The sequence below is a fragment of the Lynx rufus genome, unplaced genomic scaffold (genome assembly GCF_022079265.1).
Source record: "Lynx rufus isolate CCGP_SWC_20201006 ecotype Redwood Valley unplaced genomic scaffold, mLynRuf1.p SCAF_5, whole genome shotgun sequence".
In the NCBI taxonomy this organism is placed as follows: Eukaryota; Metazoa; Chordata; class Mammalia; order Carnivora; family Felidae; genus Lynx; species Lynx rufus.
In genome coordinates this window covers 25,802,532-25,828,401 of record NW_025814867.1, presented here as the reverse complement: position 1 = coordinate 25,828,401, position 25,870 = coordinate 25,802,532, and the positions used below count along the sequence as shown (strand labels likewise).

The 25,870-nt window shown below is 36.0% G+C and overlaps 1 protein-coding gene across 5 annotated transcripts in view; it reads right to left on the bottom strand.

The window, feature by feature from the left end:
- The window catches only part of ANKRD28 (ankyrin repeat domain 28), a 200,480-nt gene that overhangs the window by 73,186 nt on the left and 101,424 nt on the right, over nt 1-25,870 (bottom strand). For all 5 annotated transcript variants that reach the window (XM_047098956.1, XM_047098955.1, XM_047098954.1 and 2 more), the window contains one exon: nt 12,032-12,110. In XM_047098956.1, the coding sequence (XP_046954912.1) occupies nt 12,032-12,110 (79 nt within the window). The remainder of the gene's footprint in view (nt 1-12,031; nt 12,111-25,870) is intronic.

Here is a 25,870-nt window from a genome sequence, read left to right as displayed (position 1 = left end):
AAAAAACAAACAAACAAAAAATCCAAAAGCTGCTGAACTGTATCATTTATGATGGTATTATGGACACCAGATACCGTGTGGTTGAACTGTGTCCCCTCCACTCTTCCCTATTTCATATGTTGAAGTCCTAAACCCAGCACCTCAGAATGAAAACCTATTTGAAAACAGGGTCTCTACAGAGATAAGTTAAAATGAGGTTATTAAGGTGGGCCCTAATCTAATATGAGTGGTATCCTTTCAAGCAGAAGAAATGTGGACTCAGATATGTACAGACAGAAGACACAAAAAGAAATGGTCATCTACAAGCTATGGAGAGAGGCCTAGAACAGATCCTTCCCTCACAGCCTCATAATAAGTGATGCCACCAAAACCTTGATCTCAGACTTTTAACCTCTAGAATTATGAAAAAATAAATTTCTGCTGTTTAAGTCACTCAACTTGTGGTACTTTTTTATAGCAGCCCTAGCAAGCTAATATACCAGCAATGAAGGTTTTCAAGGGCCACATACTTTATGTCTAATTCCTAATACCAAAAATGTAATATTCGTATTTCCTTATTAAGGACTATATTTTCTACAACAGACTAACCAAATGAATTTTTGACTTACACAACACAGTCATTTACCAGTTAATCACACACTAGAAACAGTCTGAGGTACTGCTAAACCTATAATTTTAAATACAAGCATTAAATGAATAGCTGTCATAAAAGTATATATATAGTTTGTAGCCAAGAAAATTTAGTCCTTAAAACAGAAGTTCTTCACTAAAAGTAATTATCTACACAAATTTTGCTAAGTCAGTGGGCAGAGTGGAGGGGGCAGAGTGAAGAGGGGAGCAAGACTACAGCAGAGTAACTTTTGGACAGTTATTATATCTAAATACCTTAGTTTCCCTCTCTATAATAATAATACCTTCACAGAGTTAAGAGTGAAAAAGTAAATTTAGAATAGTACTTGAAAGGTAGTAAGAGCACAAAGTTTCCTCTTACTATTTTACCTCAAAAAATAATAACTGTGAAGTTAATTCCACTAGACTCCAGTGTTACTATAGGTTCTACAGAAGGATTTACTTGTTTGATTACACATAACACGTCAAGAATGATACCCCGGGGCGCCTGGGTGGCGCAGTCGGTTAAGCGTCCGACTTCAGCCAGGTCACGATCTCACGGTCCGTGAGTTCGAGCCCCGCGTCAGGCTCTGGGCTGATGGCTCGGAGCCTGGAGCCTGTTTCCCATTCTGTGTCTCCCTCTCTCTCTGCCCCTCCCCCGTTCATGCTCTGTCTCTCTCTGTCCCAAAAATAAAATAGGCGTTGAAAAAAAAAAAAATTTTAAAAAGAATGATACCCCTCATCCAAAAATCTTGGAGGTGCATCATGTATAAATGTATGATTTCCAATGAATTTAGTTCTGGACTGCAGGCTAAAGAGAGTCCGTAGTTTTGCTCTTAACAAAAAACCTAACCAAAATATAAAAGAGAATATGAGGAAATAACATCCTTAATACAACAAGAAAACAGTTGCACCTGCAAACCAAACTATGAAAATTTCCACCAAATACAGTGAAATCTATACCAAAATAAGGAAGGATACCAAATGAAGCTTCTTTGGATTTGGGGAAGGCCACGGAGTCTTCTAAAAGAATGTGTTTGTGTGTATGTGCATCTGTCCTTTTTTCCCTGCTGTGTCCCAGAACCTCTTTCTAACAATCTTTTAGATGATCTACAGCAGTATGTGGGTAATTCACAGAACTCTAACTTCAAAATACAGAAGAACAAAGTGGGGCAGTTCTAAAAGAGGGACCAACCAGGCATCTTTACTATTTTTGACCCAAATGAAGATGGAGGGTAAGAGCCAAACACCAGCAGATGACTACCTAAGGACCTGTGATCTAAGGAGGTAATGACATGAAGTACGCAAAGAACTGAAGGAAGCTCCTCTGCTAGACTGAGAAAACCCATTTAGCGTGAGAGCTACTGGAACAAACCTAACTGATGCTCACTTTTTGCCCCTGCCTACTCTATTTGTTAGCAAATAGCTGTTCCAGAGAGAAGAATATTCTTCAAAGATACATAAAGATGCGGCATGGGACACTAGGGAAAATATATATGGGAACAGAATACACTGAGCAAACAGTCAATAGGTATATCTGAAAGAAATTATCCCAGGAAAGCAGAGGATGAATCTATAAACTACTCTATACACAACCTCAGAGAAAGTAAGCTCTGAAGAGAGACCTTAAAGAGTTCCAAGACAGAGGAAAAACAATGCAAAGGGATGAGAGCTGGCAGAGATCAAGAAAGAAGGAAAATAAGACAATCATAGATAAAAGCCTAGAAATTACAGAAGGTAAAATAAACATGATTTAAAACACAGCCAGGAATCTGAACCACAGTCCAAAAACCTACATCAGACCAGGTCACTTCCCTCAAAAACTCTCCTTTGCTTTTCCACGTCACTTTAAGGGCCAAACCAAGTCTTTGCCAAAGCCTATAAGGCCACACATGATCTGGAACCTTGCTACCTCCTCCACTTCTTTTCCTGTTTTTTGCACTTGCCTCCAAACATGCCACCACCTCAGGGTGTCTGGTCTTGTTCTCTCCATTTCCTCTAAATATCTGCATGGTGTACAAGGTTTGCTTCCTCATCTCCTTCATTTATCTGCTCAAATGTCATATAACACTGAATCTTTTCCTAATAACCTAATATAAAACAGGAACTGATCCCCACCCAATATACTATTGCTTTACTCTTCTCATAGCAATTATCACTTACAAGACAAGCTATAGGTATTAACTTCTTACTCCTCCATCAAAACAAACTCCATGAAGGCTGGGACTTCCATCTATTTTATTTACTGCTCTACCCACAGCACCTAGAATAGTGCTTGATACACAGACACGCTCATTAAATATTTGATGCATGAATGAAGGACAATAACCTAAAACTAAAAGGAAAAGATAAAATTACAATCAGAGAAAAGCTCATAGAAAAACATACAGTAGAAAAAATTTACTGACAGAAAAACACAGAAATAAAATATTCAAAGATTCAGTAGACAATAAACATGAAATAAAAATCTAAGTTTTAGGGGCATCTGAGTGGCTCCGTCGGTTAGTCTTGATTTTGGCTCAGGTCATGATCTCACGGTTCGTGAGTTTCAGCCCTGCATTGGGCTCTGCACTGACACTGCAGAGCCTGCTTGGGATTCTGTTTCCCTCTCTGCCCCCACCCCCCTGCTCACTCTCTATCACTCTATCAAAATAAGTAAAAATAAACTTTAAAAAAAAATCTAAATTTCAGAGCTAGAAGTGCATACTGACATTTCCCAGCAAAAATAATCAACAGATTTAGCCTGCGTAAGTTAGTACTGGATTTTAAGGATAAAGAATTGAATCCTACAGGCATCCAGGCAAAAGAGAAGTGACCATAATGGTGGAGGTGGTATTGGGGGCAGGGGGGGGTAGGGGGGTGGAGGTGGGGGTGGGGGAGGGGGGGAGAGTGGGGAGATGGAAATGGTCAGCAGAGAAGAGCCTGATCCAAGACTTGCATTTAATGCTAGAAGATACTGAAGTAACATCTATAAAGTTGAGAGTAGAAAGCATGAATCAAGAATTTTATAAGTAGCCAATCTACCTTTCAGTTAAATAAAAAAGGCAACAGTCCTAAATAAATAAGAATAAATAAATAAATAAGAACAGTCCCAAATAAATAAATAAGAATGAGCTCTTACTGAAAATTAAAAAAAAAAGAAATAACAACAACAACAAAAAAACACCCAGCCCCCAACAACTTGATGATGTCTATACAACCAAGAGATACACAAAAAGAAAAAAACCTGGGGCTAGAGAAGCAATGGATAAGGACTGGGGGTACGTGTGAAAACAGTGGGAATTCTGATTACAAAATAGAACATAAAGTCATAATTCTTGACAATGAAAACACAAGAGTGAAACAAATTAGAGAACACGGTTTCCTACTTCCCACCATAGGAAGTCAGAAAACAATCAAAATCCAAACACGAACATGGAAGGACAGGACTATAGGCTGATGTCAACCTTTTTATCTTATTCATTTTTCATTTCAGAGAAATATGTAGCAACAAATAACCTTGTTATCAACACCAAAGTAGTTTTTATAATATAAAACTAATGCATTTACTTTATTGTGTTTTTATTGAAGCATATCATGACTTTGGTATAATGCAAGAGCTAAATGGGGATTGTTTCACATTAATTTTCTTAAGATTATTATTTTTTTAATTTAAATTCAATTTAGTTAACATACACTGTAGTCCTGGCTTCAGGTAGAACCCAGTGATTCATCTCTTACATATGATACCCAGTGCTCATCCCAAAAAGTACCTCTTTAATGCCCATCCCCCCATCATTATGACGATAAAATGTCACTAATTATTGTTATTTTTCATTTTTTAATGTTTATTTGAGAGAGAAAGAGCGCGTGCACGCACACATGAGTGGGGGAGGGGGAGAGAGAGAGAGGGAGACACAGAATCCAAAGCAGACTCCAGGCTCTGAGCTGTCAGCACATAGCCTGATGTGGGGCTTGAACTCACAGACCCGAGATCATGACCGGAACCAAAGTCAGACACTTAACTGACTGAGCCACCCAGGCGCCCCAAAATGTCACTAATTATTAATATGAAAGGCAGGAGCAATCTGCCCTGAACTTTCTATGTTAACAGTTTTCACCGCTAACATGAACAGATTAGCCTACTTTTGTTGCCTACTTTCTCCTCTCCATGTATTCCATTCTCTTCTTTGTTTAGAGACTCGATCAGGTCAAACACCTAGTTTCAATTCTAATTTCCTAAGTAAACTTATTAAAAGTTCATTCAATATGATTATAAAGTTGTTTGATGGACACAGAATTTGAAATCGAGGGTATGGAAATCAGAGTCTAACCTGGGCCTCAACAACCACAGCTTTCACACCAAATTTAAGTAGAACTCTTAAAGCACCACTACACAAACTTAAAGTCTACTTTTGCAGATTTAAAGTATACTATTTGGAGACTACTGTATTGAGTGATATTTATACTTTTCCTCACAGTTTTATTGCGATAAAACTGACTTATTGACAATAAATTTCATATTAAAAAAAGATGTAATTGACTTATATAACAATGTATTAGTTTAAAATATACATGATTTGAAACGTATATTGTGAAAAAATTACAATAAGTTAACATCCATCACCTCAAATAGTTAAAAAAAAATTTTTTTGACGATCTACTCTCCTATAACTTTCAAATATACATTATTGTTTACTATAGTCAACATGCTATACATTACATCCCCAGAACTTACTTATAACTAGTAGTTCCTACCTTTTCACTGCCTATACTCATTTCCCCCAACCTGGCAACCATCAATTTCTTCTGTTTCAATGAGTTCAGTTTTTTTCAGATTCCACATATAAGTGAGAATATGCATTACTTCTCTTTCTCTAACTTATTTCATTTAGCATAATGTTCTAAAGGTCCATCCATCTTGTTGGATCATTGACAAGTTACCTTTTTTATGGCTGAACAATATTCCAGTGTATATATACACACGATTTCTTTATCCATCCATTGACAGACATGTAGGCTGTTTCCATGTCTTGCTTATTGAGAATAATGCTGCCATTAACACGCGAGTGCAGATATCTCTTCTAGATAGTGATTTCATTTCCTTTGGGTATACACTCAGAAGTGGAATTGTTGGATCCTATGGTAGGTAGTTCCATTCTTAATGTTTTGAGGAACCTTCATACTGTTTTCCACGGTAGCTCTACCAATTTACACTCCTACCAACAGTACACAAGGCTTTCCTTTTCTTTACATTCTTGCCAAAACTTTCCACCTCATCCTTTTCATAAAAACCATTCGAATGAGTGTGAGATGATATGTCATTGTGGTTTTGCTTTGCATTTCCCTGATGAATAGTGATGATGAGCATCTTTTCATGTATCTGTCAGCCATATGTAGGTCTCTTTTGGAAAAATGTCTTTCCAGTTCCTTTGCCCAAAATTTAATCAGATTGTTCTGCTATTGATTTGTGTGAATTTTCTATATTTTGGATATCAATCCCTTATGAGATACATAATTTTAAATATTTTCTCCCATTCTGTACATTGCCTTTTCATTTTGTTGGTTTCCTTTGCTGTACTGAATGAAACCTTTTAGTTCAATGTAGTCCCTGCTTGTTATTTCTGCTTTTGGTGTCAAATCCAAAAAAATCACTGCCAAGACTGAGGTCAAAGAGCTTACCCCCTACAATTTCTTCTAGGAATTTTATGGTTTCAAGTCTTTAACCCATTCTTAGTTGATTTTTGTATATGGTAGGAGACAGTGGTAAGGTTTCATTCTCTGCATGTGACTGTTCAGTGTTCCCAACACCATTTATTGAAAAAACTGCCCTTAACCCATTGCATATTTTTGGCTTTGTCATAAATTATCATATACACATGGATTGAGTTCTGGGCTTTCTTTTTGCTCCACTGATCTATGTGTCTATTTTTATGCCAATACCATACTAGTTTGGTTACTACAGCTTTGTATATAGTTTGAAATCAGAAAATGTGATGCCCTTAGCTTTGTTTTTCTTTTCCAAGACTGTTTGGGTTATTTGGGGTCTTTGTGGTTCCATACAAATTTCAGTACTGTTTTTCCTACTCCTGTTACAATGCCATTGGAATTTTGATAAAGACTGCAAGCATTAAAGCTGTAGATTGCTTTGGGTAGTATAGAGATTTAACAATATTAATTCTTGTAATTCATGAGCATGGAATATCTTTCCATTTATTTTTATTTTCTTCAATTTCTTTCATCAATGACTTATTTGTTTTCAGTATACAAATCTTTTACCTCCTTGATTAAATTTATGCCTACCTATCTTACTCATTTTGATGCACTTTATATCTTTTTGATGGGACTGTTTTCTTAATTTCTCTTTCTGATAGTACATTATCAATCTATAGAAAGAAACACAATGATTTATGTATACTAATTTTGTATCCGGAAACTTTACTGAATTTATTAGTCCTAACAGTTTTTTGGTGAACTGTACAGTTTTCTATATATAATGTCATGTCATCTACAAATAGAGATAGTTTCACTTATTTCTTTTCAATTTGGATGTCTTTAATTTCTTTTTCTTGCCTATTTGCTCTGCCCGGGATTTCCAGGATTATGTTGAATCAAAGTGAAGAGAGTGGGTACCTTCATCTTGTTCCTGATTTTAGAGGAAAAATGTTCAGCTTTTCACTGTTGAGTATGATGGTAGCTGTGGGTTTGTCATATATGACCTTCATTAGATTGAACACTAACTATGTTGAGTGTTTTTATCATGAATGGATGATGAATTCTGTCAAATGTTTTTACTGCACTGAGATGACCATATAATTTTTATCCTTCATTTTGTTAATGTGGTGCTTCCCAATGATTTGCAGATGTTGAACCATTCTTACATTCCTGCAGTAAACCCCACTTGAAAATGGTGTATGATCCTTTTAATGTACTATTGAATTTGATTTACTGATATTGTGTTGAGGATTTCTGCATCTGTGTTCATCAGGAATACTGGCCTATAATTTTCACTTCTCGTAGTATCCTTGTCTGGTTTTGTTATCAGGACAATGCTTGCCTCATAAAAAAAGAAGTCTGGAAGTGTTCCTTCTTCTTCCTTAAAATTTGGTAGAATTTACCAGTGAAGCCATCTGTCTTGACTTTTCTTTGTTAGGAGGTTCTTGACTACAGACTCGATCTCCTCACTAGTAATTGGTCTGTTCAGATTTCCTATTTCTTCATGATGCAATCTTGGTAGGTTGTATGTTTGTACAAATTTATCCATTTTTTCTTGGTTGTCCAATTTGTTGGTATATAACTATTCATTGTCGCTTACGATCCTTCATATATATATATTTTTTAATGTTTATTTTTGAGAGACAGAGTGTGAGCAGGGGAGGGGCAGACAGAGAAGGAGACACAGAATTGGAAGCAGGCTCCAGGCTCGCAGCTGTCAGCACATAGCCTAATGCGGGGCTCAAACTCATGAACCCCAAGATCATGACCTGAGCCGAAGACGGATGCTTAACCGACTGAGTCACCCAGGCGCTCCTGATCCTTTGTTTCTGTGGGATCAGTTGGCATGATTCCTCCTTCTGATCTTACTTAACTTGAGTAACTCTCCTTTCTTCTCGATAAGTCTCATTAACAGTTTGCCTATCTTTTGGGGGGAAAAAAGTTCTTAATTTCATTAATTTTTCTATTGTTTTTAGATTTTCATTTATTTCTACTTTGATCTTTGTTATTTCCTTCCTTCTAGTAACTTTGGGCTTACTTTCTTCTTTCTCTTGTTCTTTGAGGTGAAAAGCCAAGCTGTTTGAGTTCTTTCGCTTTTCTTAATGCAGGCAATTACTGCTATGAACTTTCCTCTTAGAATTGCTTTTGCTATACCTCGTAAGTTTTGGTATATTTTCATTTTCAATTGTCTCAAGATATTTTTTGCTCTTTTATTTCTTTTTTTCACCTATTGGTTGTTCAGTAACATGGCACACCCCTTCTGTATAGTTTTAAAGCCCCCCCTCTCCACCTTTTTTTGATTCTAGAATTGAGTAAGAATACTCTGTGTACAGTCTATTTTGTTTCAACCTTTGTCTTTCTTGGTTGTGGAAATAAACTCTTGTCTGTATTTCCCCAATACACAAGTCACTCCTCCAGTTAATCATTTCAGAATGTGAGTGGATTACACAATGGGGAGAGGAGAATTTTTAGGAGATTATATCTAAAAGTCACAAAAAAGGTAATTCCTGATATCAGGAATTTATTTATTTATTTGGCAGGACCAAAATAAAGTTGAGGAAAGAAAGAAGGAGTGCTTAAAAAATAATAACCCAGGGACTCCTGTGTGGCTCAGTCAGTTAAGTGTCCAACATGGTCTCGGCTCAAGTCATGATCTCACAGTTTGTGACTTCGAGCCCGCATGAGGCTTCTGCACGGACAGTACAGAGCCTGCTTGGGATTTTTCTCTCTTTCCCTCCCCCACTCTCTCTTTCACTCTCAAAATAAATAAATAAACTTAAAAAAATAATGGCCCAAATTTTAATTATCTATGATGTACCAGGAACTTTTTCTAGGTATCTTAATAACATCATCTCATTTGCTTCAAACCTATAAAATTTATATTAGAAATATAAATGATTTATATTTAAAATGTAAATTTTAAAATATATATAAAAATATTAAATCTAAAAATAAATATAAATTTATAAATTCCTTCAGAAGAGGAAGTTAAAGCTGAGAGATTAAATAACCTCCCAAAGTTCACAAAGGTGCTAAGAGGTAGGACTAAGATTTGCACCTAAATCTATCTGGCCACAGAATCTATGCTCTTTATACTATCTGCTGTGCTTCTCCTGGCAACACAGAGCCTGGTTCATTTACTTTTTTTTCATTTGTAAGTAGAAAATGGACGTTCTGGTTTAGTAGAAACTTAGCCTTGGATTTCATTCCAACTCATTTTATTCCAGATCCAAGTAAGTTTTTATTTATTTTTCTTAGAGCCTACATGGTTGTCTGAAGAGAAACAAAGTCTAAGGAAGAGCTTGAGTTGCATCCATAGGAAACAAATCATTTGTGTTCTTTCGCTTTCCACTTACCCTGCACCCCCACATTCCTACCTCATTCCCACCTCTCCCATTCTCACTTCCACGAAAGACCTTGGAAACTGAGACCAAAATGTGAAGAGCCTAAACTTATATTGCTATAACCACACATTCACTCAACAAGTATCCAAAACTATTGTAGGTATTGGGAATAAATATGTTAGAAAACAAAGCTGACTAAATCCATCCTTGCCTTGGAGTTTGCATTCTAGTAAGGAGCGAATGATAGGAAACAAGCAGCAAAATTTTAAAAGAATATCAGATAATAAGTACTAGGAAAAAAGCTAACACAAAGGAGAGGGAAAGGGTGGTGGCGGTGGTGGCAGTGATCAGGCATCACTTCCCCGAGGGGGTAACATCTGAGCAAGGACATAAAAAAAGGTAAGATCACGTGGCTATTTGAGAAAAGACAGTTTGAGGTTAAAGAAGGAGCAGTTCAAAGACCCAGAATGGAAGGCCAGTGGCATTAGAGCAGAATGTGCAAAAGGGAGAGTAGTAGAAACTGAAGGCAAAGGAAATTTGGAGCCAGGAAATAATAGTTTGAGGTTAATGTAAAAATGTAATTTTTTATCCTGAAAACTATAAATACAACTATATGAACTATTACCCATGAAACTGATAAAACATAGTAATAAAAGTATTTTTCAAAGACAAGCTGAAATAGTTTTTAATAAATGTATGGTGGTTAATTTTATACATTATTTCTATTCAAAAGAAATTAAGCATCCTCTCAAATGTTTATTATTTTGAAGCTGCTATCTGATATTATCATATCATAAGGCTCATCTGACTATATAATACAGAGACAAGGAAGTCAACCTTCTATAGGTAGCTAAAAATCCTTGGTGCATTCACTTTAAAAGCCAGGGATTAAGTCAAACTTTGAGCATTTGAAAAGTTTCTCCTAGGTTAAAAATTAAAAATGGGAAAAAAGAACCCTCCATGTTAAGTCATAACATCTTTGCATTAAAATGTGAAGTAAATAAACAGAATTCTGTGTTAAAATTAGAAACCTAGCAATATAGTTCTTATCCAAAGTCCTAGACATTAAATTAGCAGGAATTGTACTGTTTGTAGCATACCTATTTCTTAACAAAAAAAGAAACTGTTTCTTGGAAAATGTTTGTAAAGAAAATTCCATATATAAACCTATATCCATCAATTCATATTATTATAGTAGAAACCTTAATTAAGAGGAAATATGATTTTTCTCTTGTACCTCCTCCGTTCTTATCTCTAGTAAATTTAAGCTAGAAACTAGGGAGCTAGCATTCACAGAGGAACAGACATCTTCAAGGAAGTGCATCTGTGATGAAGTTACTCATGAAGAAACTAATATAAGAATATCATCTGGGAAGCACTGAGTAATGTGTTTGTTGTACACCTGAAACTAATATAACATTGTAGGTTAATTATACTTCAATAAAAAAGAATATTAGCTGGGTCAATATTTAATTCTATTTAATTCTATATAAGCATACAATTTGTTATAAAACCCAGATTTTAAAACTTTCATAAACTTATAAAATGGCAAAAGTCTATTTAGGCTATTGAATTGGGATCTTCATTCAAAAATTCTCTCAGTGGTCTTACTCCCCAAAATTAAATGAATGATACTATTTCTCCAATTGCATTGTGTATATATCGCAATTTGACAACACAAGCACAATTCAAGCACGTGCATCCTTTTCCAACAAATATAATTTATAATAACTTGGCTACAACAAAAATATATCTGAACTCTGAGCTCTGTTTGACGACAGACCGTCTGATCTGTACAATAAAGTACAAGTTCCTAAAATGTATTTTACCAGCCCTCAAAAAGAGTTAGATAGAAGCTACTGACAGATAGACACCTGGCTGCCATCACTTTCAAAATACATCAAATTACTACCACTTCTCAATATCTCCACTACGGCACTTGGTCTGAGCCACATCACCTTCCCCTTGAAGAACTGCAATTGTCTCCCAGTTACTCTACGGTGAATCAGGCCTACTATGAATAGTCGATGTACTGCCTGAGCTTATATACTGCTCATCTCACCCCATAATTCTCACCTACCTTTTTATTTTTCTATAGCAGTTATCATCTTCTAACATGCTATAACATTTATTTACTTGTATTTATAGCCTGTTTTTCCTTATTAGAGTATACACTCCAGAAGGGCAGTAATCTTTGTTTTGCTCTCTGATGTACTCTACGCACTACAGTAGGACCTAGCACGTGACAGAAGGTCAGCTGTAGAATGAACAAGCAAGTTTCAGCTTAGGAAACAAATATAAGGAAATAGTCAACTAGGTTTGATAAACATTAATTATGACAAAAATATGCATCATGTGCTCTTATTATATAGAGCTTTACATACCAGATAAAATAAGCAGTTCAATGATTTCTGCATCTCCAAGATAGGCAGCAGCATGCAGTGGAGTTCTCTTTTCATTGTCCTGTGAGAAGAAGGAAATGTGGAACTTAAGTTTTAATATAAACTTGATTTCAGTGTACTTTAAATGAAGAAGAACCATGAACTACCAACTTACAAGTTCCACAACCCTAGTCTAAGTCAGCAAGTCCCATTAACAAAATATTTCCTTGCTAGGAGAAGAAAGACCTGAAAAAATATTTTGGCCTTAAATATAAAGTACAGCAAAAATAAAACCTAAGGTGAACAGAGAAATAGCTTCTTAGGCTTTCTTTGAATAAAGATGCCTATATGCTGCTGATATACGAATGCAAATTTCTTTTACTTCACCCTATTCCTCCTCAATACATTTCCACAATTTTACATAGTTTGGAACTGTTAACCTAACTAAATAAAACAAACCCTAACAAACCAAAAGTTTTGCCTATCAAAATGTTTCCACAGGTACCCCAGAATATTTCTCTGGGGATTTGAAGTTATCCCTTAAAACAGTCATAAGGTTTTTCTTAAAATTCCTGCCAATTTTGTTTGTGGCTCTAAAATATATTCCTATCTTTGTAAACATAAAAAAAAATACACTTTTCCATTTTGCACAGCAAAAAAAATAAAGCATCAACAAAAACAAACAGGCAATCTACTGAATGGGAAATGATACTTGTAACTGATCTATCCTATAAGGGGTTAATAGCCAAACTATATCAAGAATCTGTATGACTCAACACCAAAACAAACAAACAAACAAACAAACAATCCAATTAAAAAATAGGCAGAGAACCTGAATAGACATTTTTCCAAAGAAGACATGCAGATGCCCACCAGACACTTGGAAAGTTGTTCAACATCACTAATCATCAGGGAAATGTAAATTAAAACCACAATGAGATATCACCTGTCAGAATCACCAAAATCAAAAAGACAAGAAATAACAAGTATTGGCAAGGATATGGAGAAAAGGCAACACTTGTGCACTGATAGTGGGAATGCAAATTAATGCAGCCACTGTGGAAAACATTAAGAAAGTTCCTCAAAAAATTAAAAATAGAATTACCATATGATCCAGCAATTCCACTATTGGATATTTACCTCCAAAAAAGAAAAACACTAATTCCAAAAAATATATGCATCCTTATGTTTACTGCAGCATTACATACAACCATGGAAGCAACACAAGTGTCTATCCATAGATACACGGATAAAGATGTGGCATATATACACAATGGACTACTACTCAGCCATAAAAAAAAAAGAGACTAAAATCTTACCACTTGCAATAATGCTAAGTGAAGTAAGTCAGGCAAAGAAAGACAAATATCATATGAATTTATGTGGAATTTATGAAACTGAACAAATGAACCAAGAAAAAAAAAGAGACAAAAAAAACAAAAACCAACATACACACACTCTAACATACACACACTCTAAAATACAGAGAACAAACTGGTGGTTGCCAAAGAGGAGATGAGTTGGGGGATGGGTGGAACAGATAAAGGGGACTCAGAGTACATTTATCTTGATAAGCACTGAGAAATGTATAAAACTACTGAACCATTACATTTTACACCTGAAACTAATGTAACAGTGTATTTAATTATACTGTCATTAAAAAATACATAGTCTTCCAAATCTTCCTTCAAGAAGAGAAGCTACAACTAATGCAAGGCATCATGTACCTCCCCTGCTCAAACACCAATGATCTCCAGTTTCAGAAGCAAGATTGTGGGGTAAAGTGACATTCAGGGATTTTTAATTCATGTTTACACCTCATCTAAAGTTACAAGGGTATTGCTGACTTGGTTGCATCTAAGAAAGCTATTTACATAGAGTTATTCTGAAATTTACACCCAAATTTTTGGATACAGCTTTGTGATAGACTGTTAGTTGTTTTCCATTATTTATTTTCCCTTTTGTCCACACGAATAAAGTCGTAGCTGGTTATTTACCCATGCAGTAACAGAATATACTCCTAGTCTGCCTTTAGGTTTTGTTACTTAGTGTGGACCAGTATGGTATGTAAGGTGGAAGTAAAGACACAACTTTCAGGTCATCTTTAATTTAGCAGACAACCACCGTAGAGAAGGACTAATACTTTCCCACTTCCCACAGGCTGGAAGGCAGATGTGAAACTGAGCCAGCTTTGATTCTACAGAGGTTAGGCCAATATACTAGAAGACTATCAAGCAATTAGATGTTGAATGATCTTCTATAGAACAGAGTTGCTCTACAAACCTGGACCACTAACTCCTATACTATTAGGAGAAATAAATTTCCTATTTATTTATCTATTTATTTGAGAGAGCACATGCATGTGGGGGAGAGGGGCAGAGGGAGAAAGAGAATCTTAAGCAGGCTCCATGCTCAGCGCCGAGCCCAACGCAGGGCTTGATCCTACAAACGCTGGGATTGTGACCTGAGCTGCAATCATGAATTGGGAGGTTCGACCAACTGAACCGCCCAGCTGCCCCAATAAATTTCTCACTTAAAGAGGTTTGGTGTCTCTTACCGTATTAGAATATGATAGCTTTCAAATTTTAAGAAAAAGTTTATTTCACAATGCAATAATTTTCTAGTTTGGCAATACCCCAAATACTTTAAGAAAGAATAGTCGGACAATTGAGAATAAATTGGGAAAAAAGTTGCTAGTCAAAAGAGAGATGAAAATAATATTAATAGGCAGTCCAAAAAAGGTTTAACAGTAGCATATAAAAAGGTATTATAAAAATGTGTGTATTTATCACTTGCTCTTCATTGGCTTTTTCATATAACTTTAATACATTTGTGATACTGCTTTTTATCATTTAGGTATTAACAGATGCTTCAGTAACGGGAGGTTGGTACAGTGGCTATTAAAATTGTTTAGTGATAAGAGCTCATGTCTCTCTAACCACAATTAATTTCCATAAGATCATGTTTTTTATTCCAGTATATACCCCACCAAACAGAATTCTTTGCACAGAAATCACTGAATAGTTGTTGATAACCAACATTAGAGCCACTAAAATCTCAGACTTTATTCAAAGCTGAGTCCTAATTTAGTCATTTTAATAAAAGGATCCTTGGTTTAAGGCTTTTCAGTATTAATCATTAACACAGCAAACTTCCCTAGAGTGTTTAAATATGATCAGACTTACTCAAATTGAGAAACATATCTATTGCAAAGGATAAACCACACACACAGCACACACACAAAGTGAGTCATTTATGTGTGAGAGATGTCTGGAATTCTATGACTCAATGCATTGAATACTATTCATGTATTTTATGACTCATGAACATAGTTTTCCTCTCTACAAATCAAACTAAAGGAAAAAAGGAACACATTGGATAATTTTAAAAGAAATAAATCTACCTATATTTTACTTTACGATAGTTAAGTATTGATAATTACACAATATTTAAGATTTCCCTCTAGCAAAATTTACTAATATGAAAAAATGACTATCCCCTTGTACACACTAATTCTAGTTCAGGGAATTTTTAGATAAAGATATTCCTATGTATATGCAAACAAAATGATTAAGTATATTTATTGATTATTGTAGGAAGCAAAATGCTGGAAACAATTTAAACGCCCACCAATAGGCGAATGGCGATCTAAAATGAAACACAAGAAGCTCTTAACCAACCTTCATTTAACTGACTCACATGATTAATCGATACTCTGTTTTCCTGTGTAAAACTAATGAGGACTCTGGCACACGGTGTATTTTGACTATTAGGCTACCACTTTTATTCCCACCACTGGGTGTCTATTTATCAAGGATAAGATGTGTTTGTTACCACAAATGTTCGTCCAAATTGCAATCATAACTATGTAATTTAAGTATTATTTAAGCTGATAAAATAGGAGTGGGAAAAGCAAATTGTTTCTATGATCACTAGACTGAATATCACATAAAGACTCAATAAAGGTAAGCTATCAAAAAAAGTGCTACTGAACTGGGTGTGGCTGAGAAATGAATCACTAAGGCAAATAGTCAACAAATGGGCAGTTTTGGCCTAAGTTTGATTCTTTTTTTTTTTTTTTAATTTTTTTTTTTCAACGTTTTTATTATTATTTTTGGGACAGAGAGAGACAGAGCATGAACGGGGGAGGGGCAGAGAGAGAGGGAGACACAGAATGGGAAACAGGCTCCAGGCTCCCAGCCATCAGCCCAGAGCCTGACGCGGGGCTCGAACTCACGGACCGCGAGATCGTGACCTGGCTGAAGTCGGACGCTTAACCGACTGCGCCACCCAGGCGCCCCAGTTTGATTCTTTTTTTAATGTTTATTTATTTTGAGAAAAAGAGACAGAGAGAAAGAGAGAGAGAGAGAGAGAACAAGCAGGGGAGGAGTAGAGAGAGGGAGAGAGAGAATCCCAACCAGGTTCCATGCTGTCAGCGCGGAGCGTAACCTGGGGATCAATCCCACAAAGAGTGAGATCATGACCTGAGTCAAAATCCAGAGTCAGAAGCTTAACTGACTGAGCCAACCAGGCTCCCTCTAAGTTTGATTCTTAAGTGTCTAAATTCTCACACCACTTAAAGAAACCCAAAATGGGTTACAGATAATGCACTGGGGGCAGGGTCTATACAAGGAAGATAACGATGAACAGCAGAATCCACATTGTCAACAAAAAAGCCTCAGCTCAATTACAAAAAAAAAAAAAAAAAAAAGATGGCTGTCAAGTAAACATTATTACAATAAAAAGCCCAAAGATCACTTTTTATAGTTCCCTCTGTCAAACTTATTAACTACCAGTTATAAAAGCTATCAGATGAGAGAACTTCTAGTTGTACATTCATAAAGTGAAATACCATGTAAGGGTTCTACATCCAGTTTCATTGTGTAGGTTTTTTTCCCTCCACACATCTAAGCAAAGCCCCAATACAGAATGGTGTTACCATTCAACTCAGACTAGGGGAGAGCATCAGATCCCATAGGCTAAAGGTTCAGTCTTACAAGACCTCCCCCTGCACTTGAAATGCCAATAGCAAGTCCAGGTTGTGTACCTGTACTTCTTCTAACCAAATGGCTATTAATCAAAGGTTCCCCTGACACCCTCCATGCTACAGTGCTCACAGGGTTCAGTAAACCAGTTTTTCTCACTAGACTGCCAATTCATTACAAGGACATTAGAGGGTACGAATCAACAGCCAGATGGAAAAGAAACATAGAGTGAGATGCTGAACAAAGAACTTTAATCCTGGTAGTGTTTCAGGTCCAGCACAGTGGCAGGTGTAAGGGTTTCTGGTCAACCAACCTGGAAGTTCTCCAAACCCCCTCCTTTGGGACTTTTATGGAGGTTTCCTTAGTAGACATGACTGATAAACATCAACACCTGCTGGCAACTAAGCTTAATCCACTCCCCAGAGGCAGTGGTACTGGGGGAAAAGGGGACTGAGAGTCCCCACCCTCTAATCACAAGGTTGGCTCCACTGGCAAGGAGCCCTCATTCTAAGCTTTCCAAAAGTCACTTCATTTACATAAAAAAGACATCTTTCATTGCTCTCTCACAGGAAATTCCAAGGATTTTTAGGAGCTCACTGCCAGAAATGGGAACAGAGACCAAATATATACTTTTTATTATAAATCCTAATATCACACCATGCCCCCATTTTAAAAAAAACAGGCAGACCTCAATGTTCCTTATCAATGGAAAAGTCTTTAAAGCACAGTGTTAAATGAAAAAATGCAGGCTTAGAACAATTGTATGATAAAAGGTTCTACATCCACTTTGGCTTGATTATGCATAAAATATCTTTGGAAGGATACTCAAGAAACTAATAGAGTGATTACCTCTGGGTGAACGGGAACTGGCGGACTAGGGTTTAAAGTGTGAGAAAGAGTTTTCACTATTTGTAGCCTTTGGTATTGTTTGGAGTTATTACCATGTACATGTTTCAAAAAGTAAAAAAGGAAAAAATTAAAAATAACATTTATACCAACTGAAAAGCTATTTATTAAAAATCCTAAAAATATTTTAATATCCCAGGCGTTTTCACAAGTACCAGGTACACATTACAAAAACAATGTTTCTCAGATATGAAGTCAGTTTTTTAAGAAACCACTGCATCTCAATGTAGTATTCTTAAAATAATCCCAACTAGAATTATTGAATATATACACTAGACTCAAACAACAAATATTAACTTTGATCACATAGATTTGATCATATATTTTGAAGTACACTTTTCTTACAGTTCTTATGTAAATACTCAGAAAAAATATTTTGTGCACATGATTAGGGCAACCAAAACTTAACTGCCCACACTCCCCAAATAAGAACAAACAAAAAATAGCTATAACTCTTACAAACAATAATCCTGAAAAAAGATGGCCTACAATAGATGGGTTAAGAAGATCAGGGGTTGCTAACAATTTGGGGTTGGGCCAATATGCTGAGCTGGTACATACAAAAGAGATACGCAAGTGATCGGAACGTGAAGGAGTTCTTCACAGTGATGCAACAGTTCTGTATCTTAAACATGTTGGTAGTTATACAAATCTACACATGTGACAAAATGTCATATGATTATTCATAAAGACAATGCCAAATAAATGAATGCAAAATAAATAAATGAATGCAAAAAAACTGGTGAAATCCAAGAGAAGTCTATTCTGTAATTAGTTGTATTGTACCAATATCAGTTTCCTGGTTTTAATAACGCACAGTATGATGTCACCACATTTGAAGAATCTGGTTGATGGAAAGAAAGGATCTCTCTGTATCACTTCTGCAATTTCTGATGTATCTATAATTTCTTTAAAGTTTTAAAAAAGTATTCAGAAAAATCCTATTATATTTTGGTTTATATGTTGTGTTATAGTGAGCTCCAAAAGGAGTCTATAAAACATAGGCAAGCAAGATTGGACAACCTAGGGAATGAGGCTGTGAGAAAGAAGGGAATCCATGGTAGATCCCAAGCACAGGTCAGGAAAAGGATTGTATCTAAGGGGAAGTATCTTAAGTAAAATCTGGGAACTAAAACTGTACTTGTACATTCTCAATATTTTGTGTAGGAGCTTTTAATATAAAGCAGATTTCAGGATCAGGTTGGAATGAGAGGAAACATATAGGGTAGGAAAACCAAAAAGTGAAAAGTCAGAAATGCTAAAGTGAAAGTGAAACAGAACATTTGTACAAGAAATACTTAGAGACTGTGAGAATTTATCCACTTACATGGATTCAACCATGACTTTCATAGCAAGGACTCAATTCTGTAATTCTGTCCTTGTCCAGTAACTGAAAGTGTTTATATATATTAGTTGTAACCTCTTAAGAATAATAATCCTAAAAATCTCAACAATCAACACTTATCTAGTGCTTACTTTCTGCTAGGACTGCCCCAAGCACTTTACCCTGCAGGGTTAAGGAACCAATGTATTTCCTTATTCTACAGATAGAGAAATCAAGGCACAGGAAGGTTTAAGGAACTTACTCAAGATCATGTGGCAGTGGCAGAATCAACATTCAAACACAGGCAGTTGGGCTCCTAACTTCTTACACAGCCTCTATTTGTAATGTTCCATTATGCACGGGAGCTTTAAGCACCATGGTCTGCTTAAAACTAATAATTCTCCTTCAAAACATTCTGTGGCCTGACTTCACTTTTCTTACCAAATTTTAATCAAAATTTTCTTAGTAATTTTTTTCCCTTTCTTTTTTATCTGTACTATCAGACTGAAACTCCCATGTATAGTAGTCAGCTATTAACTTCCAATGCTGTTTGTGGTCCACAGAGTTCAGCTGAACTTACCTAGGACTTTATCAGATCCAATCTTGTCTTACCCTTTCATAAATAAGTTATAAGGCCTGGCTGTTCTCAAAACTGCACACAAGGAACCTCAGCCTTGGGATATGGTTCTGTAGGGTGCTGGTGGATATCTGTAGCTGCTTCAAATAAAACTCTAGCTTACTCTGGTACATAAGTGGTACTTTGTATACTTAGAGCTGTTTGGAACAATCCTTAAATTGTGTTTTATTTACTTTTTTAGTTTTTAAAATTTCATTTTAGGGAGAGACAGAGTACAATCAGGGAGAGGGAGAGGGAGAGGGAGAGGGAGAGGGAGAGGGAGAGGGAGAGGGAGAGGGAGAGGGAGAGGGAGAGGGAGAGGGAGAGGGAGAGGGAGAGGGAGAGGGAGAGAGGGAGAGGGAGAGGGAGAGGGAGAGGGAGAGGGAGAGGGAGAGGGAGAATGAATCTTAAGCAGGTTCCACACTCAGTGTGGGGCCTGATGCAGGGCTCAATCCCATGACCTGGGCTGAAATCAGAGTCAGATGCTCAACCGACCAAGCCACCCAGGTGCCCTGATTATGTTTTATTTTTAAATTCACTACTATCCTCCAACCTTATCCTCTCATCCTCAAATCACGTTAGAGATCCAACCGGTTTACCTGCTAGCAGATCAAACCTGGAAGGCAATTTCACATTCATTAGCTACCCTGCTCAATCCCTGTAGTGACTGTGACCACCACCAATCATCTCCACTCTACCTCTATAACCTGATATTCAAAAGCCACTAACCTATAGCTGGAACCACAATAGTTAATTTCTATTAACAGAATGAGTAATGGCACATTGTCATCTTTCACCTTTGTTCCCTTTGCCCAGAATGTCTTTCCCCTACCCAAATCCCTTCCAGTCTTCACAGCCCAAGTTCTATCTCCTTTACCAAGGCTTCAAGACCATGTGAGTACACTCAAATCACTCTGTGTTCCCTATTATGACATTGTCATCTGTACCACACAGCTGACATTTTGGTTATTGTTCAATTTTGGGTTTATGTCATGGCTTCATTATTAAGTAATAAATATCTAGAGAAAATAAGTTGTCTAATTTTATGCCCATATAGTACTTGACTCAAAGTTATATACCTCATAGGCACTAGAGAGGTTTAAATAAATTAAAATATTAATGAAGAAAATTTGCCATGAATCATGATATTCTAATGTATTATAGGTTGTAGAAGATTTCTATAATTGACTTTGGGGTCCTAGAACAAAGCACATTCTAGAACTGCCTCTAAGAGATGGCTATCCAAATTCCTGGGTACAGACAACTCTTCATCAATGAATTAAAACCCAGTTCTAAAACGTATGCTATCGCTCTTTCCCAAGAAATATTATGAAAACCTCTATGGAAACTTAAAGTTTCAGATTATGACATGAAAAATCATTAGCATTTAGCAGACTAATATAACTTGAAATAAAAAGTGTTTCAACTAAGTACATTATTGTCTTGTTCTCTAATTGCCCTTAATAGTTACTATTTATTTAATACAGGTATTAGATATTACTGGGTGCAAGTGACAGAAATCTAAATTAAACTAGTTTAGGCAAAATGGACTTATTAAAAAGAGTGAAATGCCTCATGGAATTGGGTATCAAACAAACAAAATTTAGGTAAGGAAGGGGCACGGCTAGACCATAAGAACTAAAATCAAGCACTTTACACATTCAGGACCACTTTTTGTCTCTGTTTTTCCATGTATCGGCTTTTTTCTCCCCCCTTCACCAACAACACTTTTCCTCATAGTTTAAAAAAAAAAAAAAAAAAATCCATAGAGATCCTGAGATTTACTCTTAGAACTTCAGTAGTCCAAAGAGAAGTCTTTTAATTCCAAATCCTAAAATAGTATTCTGATTGACTCTATTTTGGTTAGATCCTACTCATGTATCAATCAAGTGAGAATAGGTAAAGAAGTTATATTTTATGTACAAAATACAATATCAACATACTGATCACAGTAACTATGTGGAATGGGGAGAGTTTCTCAGAAAATGAGGGCAACCCTACAGATCTTTATTTTGTGGTAGGCATTGCATAAAGCACTTGAAACAGCTGTTTTATTTTGCAAACTTACTGTATAGTTTACCATATTATTTTTAAAGATGAGGAAACTACCTCCAAACTCATGCTTTTCATTAAAATGTTCTATTGACAATTATAATTAACAACTACAACTAAATGTAAGCAGTCCATTCAATCCCTATCTATTCGAAGCTGGACCAGTTGTGGCTTCTCTTGAGAGTCTTTGAAAGCAGCAAAACTGCTCCAAGTAAACTGCTCAGCAATTTGGGCTGGAGGTGGAGTTTCCCCACACCTTAAGCTGGAGGCAGAGTTTCCCCACACCTTAAGGAAGCTGAAATCTAGCTTATTACTTTTAGACACAGGACAGAACTATCACTAACTTATAAATGATGCGTTTCTCTATTCCCTTTCTATAGTCACACAGAAAGGAAAAGGAATAGCTAAGGAACAATCAGGTAATAAAGAATACTACCTTTCTTTTCATCCCTTTAGAAAAGCTGTATTAGCTAGATTGAGATCAGGATTGTATATATTTAAATACTAGAGACGCTGCATAGGTATGTATGTCTAAACTCCTAAGTTTCTGAAAATTTAGCAATAATAATTCTACCAGACAATTTACCAATGAACAATGTAATATAATCAGCTATGTTTTAAATAATATAAATGAATCAGTTAATTCTTTTGGTTAAACTAAAAAACAAAAACATTTCATCTCAAATAACATATCTTACACATGGCAAGGGATTCTTCATAAATCCTAATCTCTTCACTACAACAAAGGTAATCCAATCTTTAAGAAACCCAGAACAATACAATGGATGTTTAATAAACATTTCCTAGCTTGAATTTATCAAACTCATGGTCAAAACTCCTAAGACAGATAAAAATTAAAGTCAAACAGAAGCACAATTCAAAATGTAAAGTAACTGCAAGAGTTTAGTTTTTGACAGTAACAATCACTTTGGATGATAGTAGACAAGGAGATTTTACATGACCCCTCAGTTATTTTACAAAGAACACTGTAATCAACATACTCTAGGGAAGCTAGGGAAGGGGAGTAAGAGATAAGGAAGGAGAAAGAGAGGCAGGAAAAGGGAGAAAATTATTCTCTTAGTTCAACTCTGTATTAATGGGATTTTTAAAGCAGCACTATCAGGACACAAAATTAATGTTTACAATTAGTGCTTTAATTGTATTCTATGTAGCTTTCCAAGTAAAGAAAAACACTAACTAAAAATGGTTTAAGGGGCATCTGGGTGGCTCAGACAGTTAAGTGTCCAACTCTTGATTTTGGCTTAGGTCATGATCTCACAGATCTCACAGCACAGACCTGCTTGGGATTCTCTCTCCCTGTCTCTGTGCCCCTCCCTGGCTCACACTCTTTCTCTCTCAAAAAAAATAAGCATTTTAAAAAAATGGTTTAAAAATAAGATTTACTCTTATACAGGATAGGGGCAAAACTGGTTGATTTAGCAACTCAAAGACATCATCCAGGTGTAAGAAATTCTACCTTTCTACTTTGCCAACCACAACCACATAACCAATGTATAGGCTCATCCAAGCTAGTTCACCCCAAACAACAGCCAGTAGCAGGGGGAAAAAAGCCATCTCTTCCTCTCTTGTGCTCTTATTTTTTATATTAAAAAAATGTTTTTTTAGTTAACATAATTGTTGGGGCACCTGGGTGGCTCAGTCAGTTAAGCAACCAACTTCGGCTCAGGTCACAATCTCACAGTTTGTGAGTTCGAGCCTCGCATCAGGCTCTGTGCTGACAGCTCAGAGCCTGGAGCCTGCTTCAGATTCTGTGTCTCCTCTCTCTGTCCCTCCCGCCTCCCCCCCCCCCCCCCCCGCCAAATAAATAAACATTAAAGAAATGTTTAAATAAACATGAAAAAAACTATATAAAAAAGAGACAATTGTTTTAGATTCACAGCAAAATGAAGGGAAAGTACAGAGATTTCCAATATACTCCCTACTTCCAGGCGTGCACAGCACCCACCATTATCAACGGCCCCTAATAGAGTGATACATTTGTTACAATGTACAGTGTAGGTGATGGACCTACACTGACACATCATAATCCAAAGTTTACCTTGGGTTTCACTCTTGATGATGTGAATTCTATGGGTTTGGACAAATGCATGATGACACTTATCTATCATTATATTATCAGAGTATTTTCACTGCCCTAAAAATCCTCTGTGTTCTACCTGTTCATCTCCATCCCCCACCAACCCTTCATGTTTATACTATCTCCATAACTTGATACTCTGCTGTTAGGTGCATACACATTAAAGTTTGTTATTTCTTCCTGAAGAAATGACACTTTTATTATTTAACACCCTTCTTTATCCCTGATAACTTTCCTTGCTCTGAAGTCTATTCTGTCTGAAGTATATATAGCTACTCCTGCCTTCTTTTGATAAGTGCTAGCGTATTTTTCATCATCCATTTACTTTTAATCTATAGATTTCTTTTTATTTAAAGTAGGTTTCTCAAAAACAACATATAATTGGGTCTTGTTTTACGATCCACTAATGACAATCTCTTTTAACTGGTATACTCAGAGCATTAGTGATACAGATGGATTATTATCTACTATTATTTGCTACATTTTTGTTTGTTTCCCTCATTTTTTGTTCCTGTTTTTATCCTTCACTCTTTTTCTGCATTTTGTGGTTTTAACTGAGCCTGTAGTATGACTCCATTTTCTTTTCTCAGAATATTGGTTATACTTGAAAAATAATTTTTTTAATGGTTGCCCTAGAGTTTACAGTAGAAATTCACAACTAATCCAAATCTATTTTCAAATATCACGATACCACTTAATAGGCAATGTCTTATTAATAACAAATTAATCCTAATTCTCCTTCCTGTCCCTTGTATCATTGCTGTCATCCATTTCACTTACATAGAAGTATAAACAATGAAAAAAATATATATGTGCGTATACACACATACACGTTGTATATACGTAGGACATATATATACACATATATAAGCACACATAATACAATGTTACTTTAAACAAGCTTATACATTAGATTAAAAATAAGAAAACTATTTTCATTTTACTTTGACATACTCAATTCTCTTCCTTATGTAAATCTGAGTTTTTGATCTGTATTATTTTCCTTCCATGTAAGAACTTCATTTAACATTTCTTACAAGGCAGGTCTACCAGTAACAAACTTCTTTAATTTTTATTTGCTTAAGAAAATCTTTATTCTCCTTTACCTTTTTATTTCACTTATGTATTCATTCATTCACTCATTCATTTATGAGAGAGAGCTAGTTAGCGCAGGGGGAGGGGCAGAGAGAGAGCAAGACATAGAATCCCAAGCAGGCCCCACGCTGTCAGTGCAGAGCCCGACACAGGGCTCAAACCCACAAACCATGAGATCATGACCTGAGCTAAAATCAAGAGTCAGATGCTTAACTGACTGAGCCACCCAGGCACCATTCTCCTTTACCTTTTTAAATATTTCACTCCACTCTCTTCTTGCTTGTATGGTTTCTGATAAGTTGAATATAATTCTTATCTTTGCTCTTTTATAGGTACGGTATTTTTTCTCTATCGTTTTCTACAATTTGCAAAATGATACACCTAGCTGTTGTTTGTTGTTGTAGCTGTGTTATTTATATTTATATTGCTTAGTGTTCTCTGAACTTCCTGGATATGTAGCTTAGGGTCTTTAGTTTGGGAAAATTCTCAGTCATGATTGTTTCAAATGTTTATTCTGCTCCTTTTTCTTCCTTTGCCTTTTGGGATTCCTATTACAAGTTGGTTACACCTTCTGTAGTTGTCTCATAGATACTCTGTTATTTTAAGTCTTTATTTTCTTTGCTTTCTCAGTTTATGAGGATTCTATTGTTAGGTCTTCTAGCTCAGAGATTTTTCTTCAGTTATGTCCAGTCTATTTAAGAAGTTCAACAAAAACTTTTTCTTTTTTTATCTTTTACTGTTTTTGATCTCTAGCATTTCCTTTTGG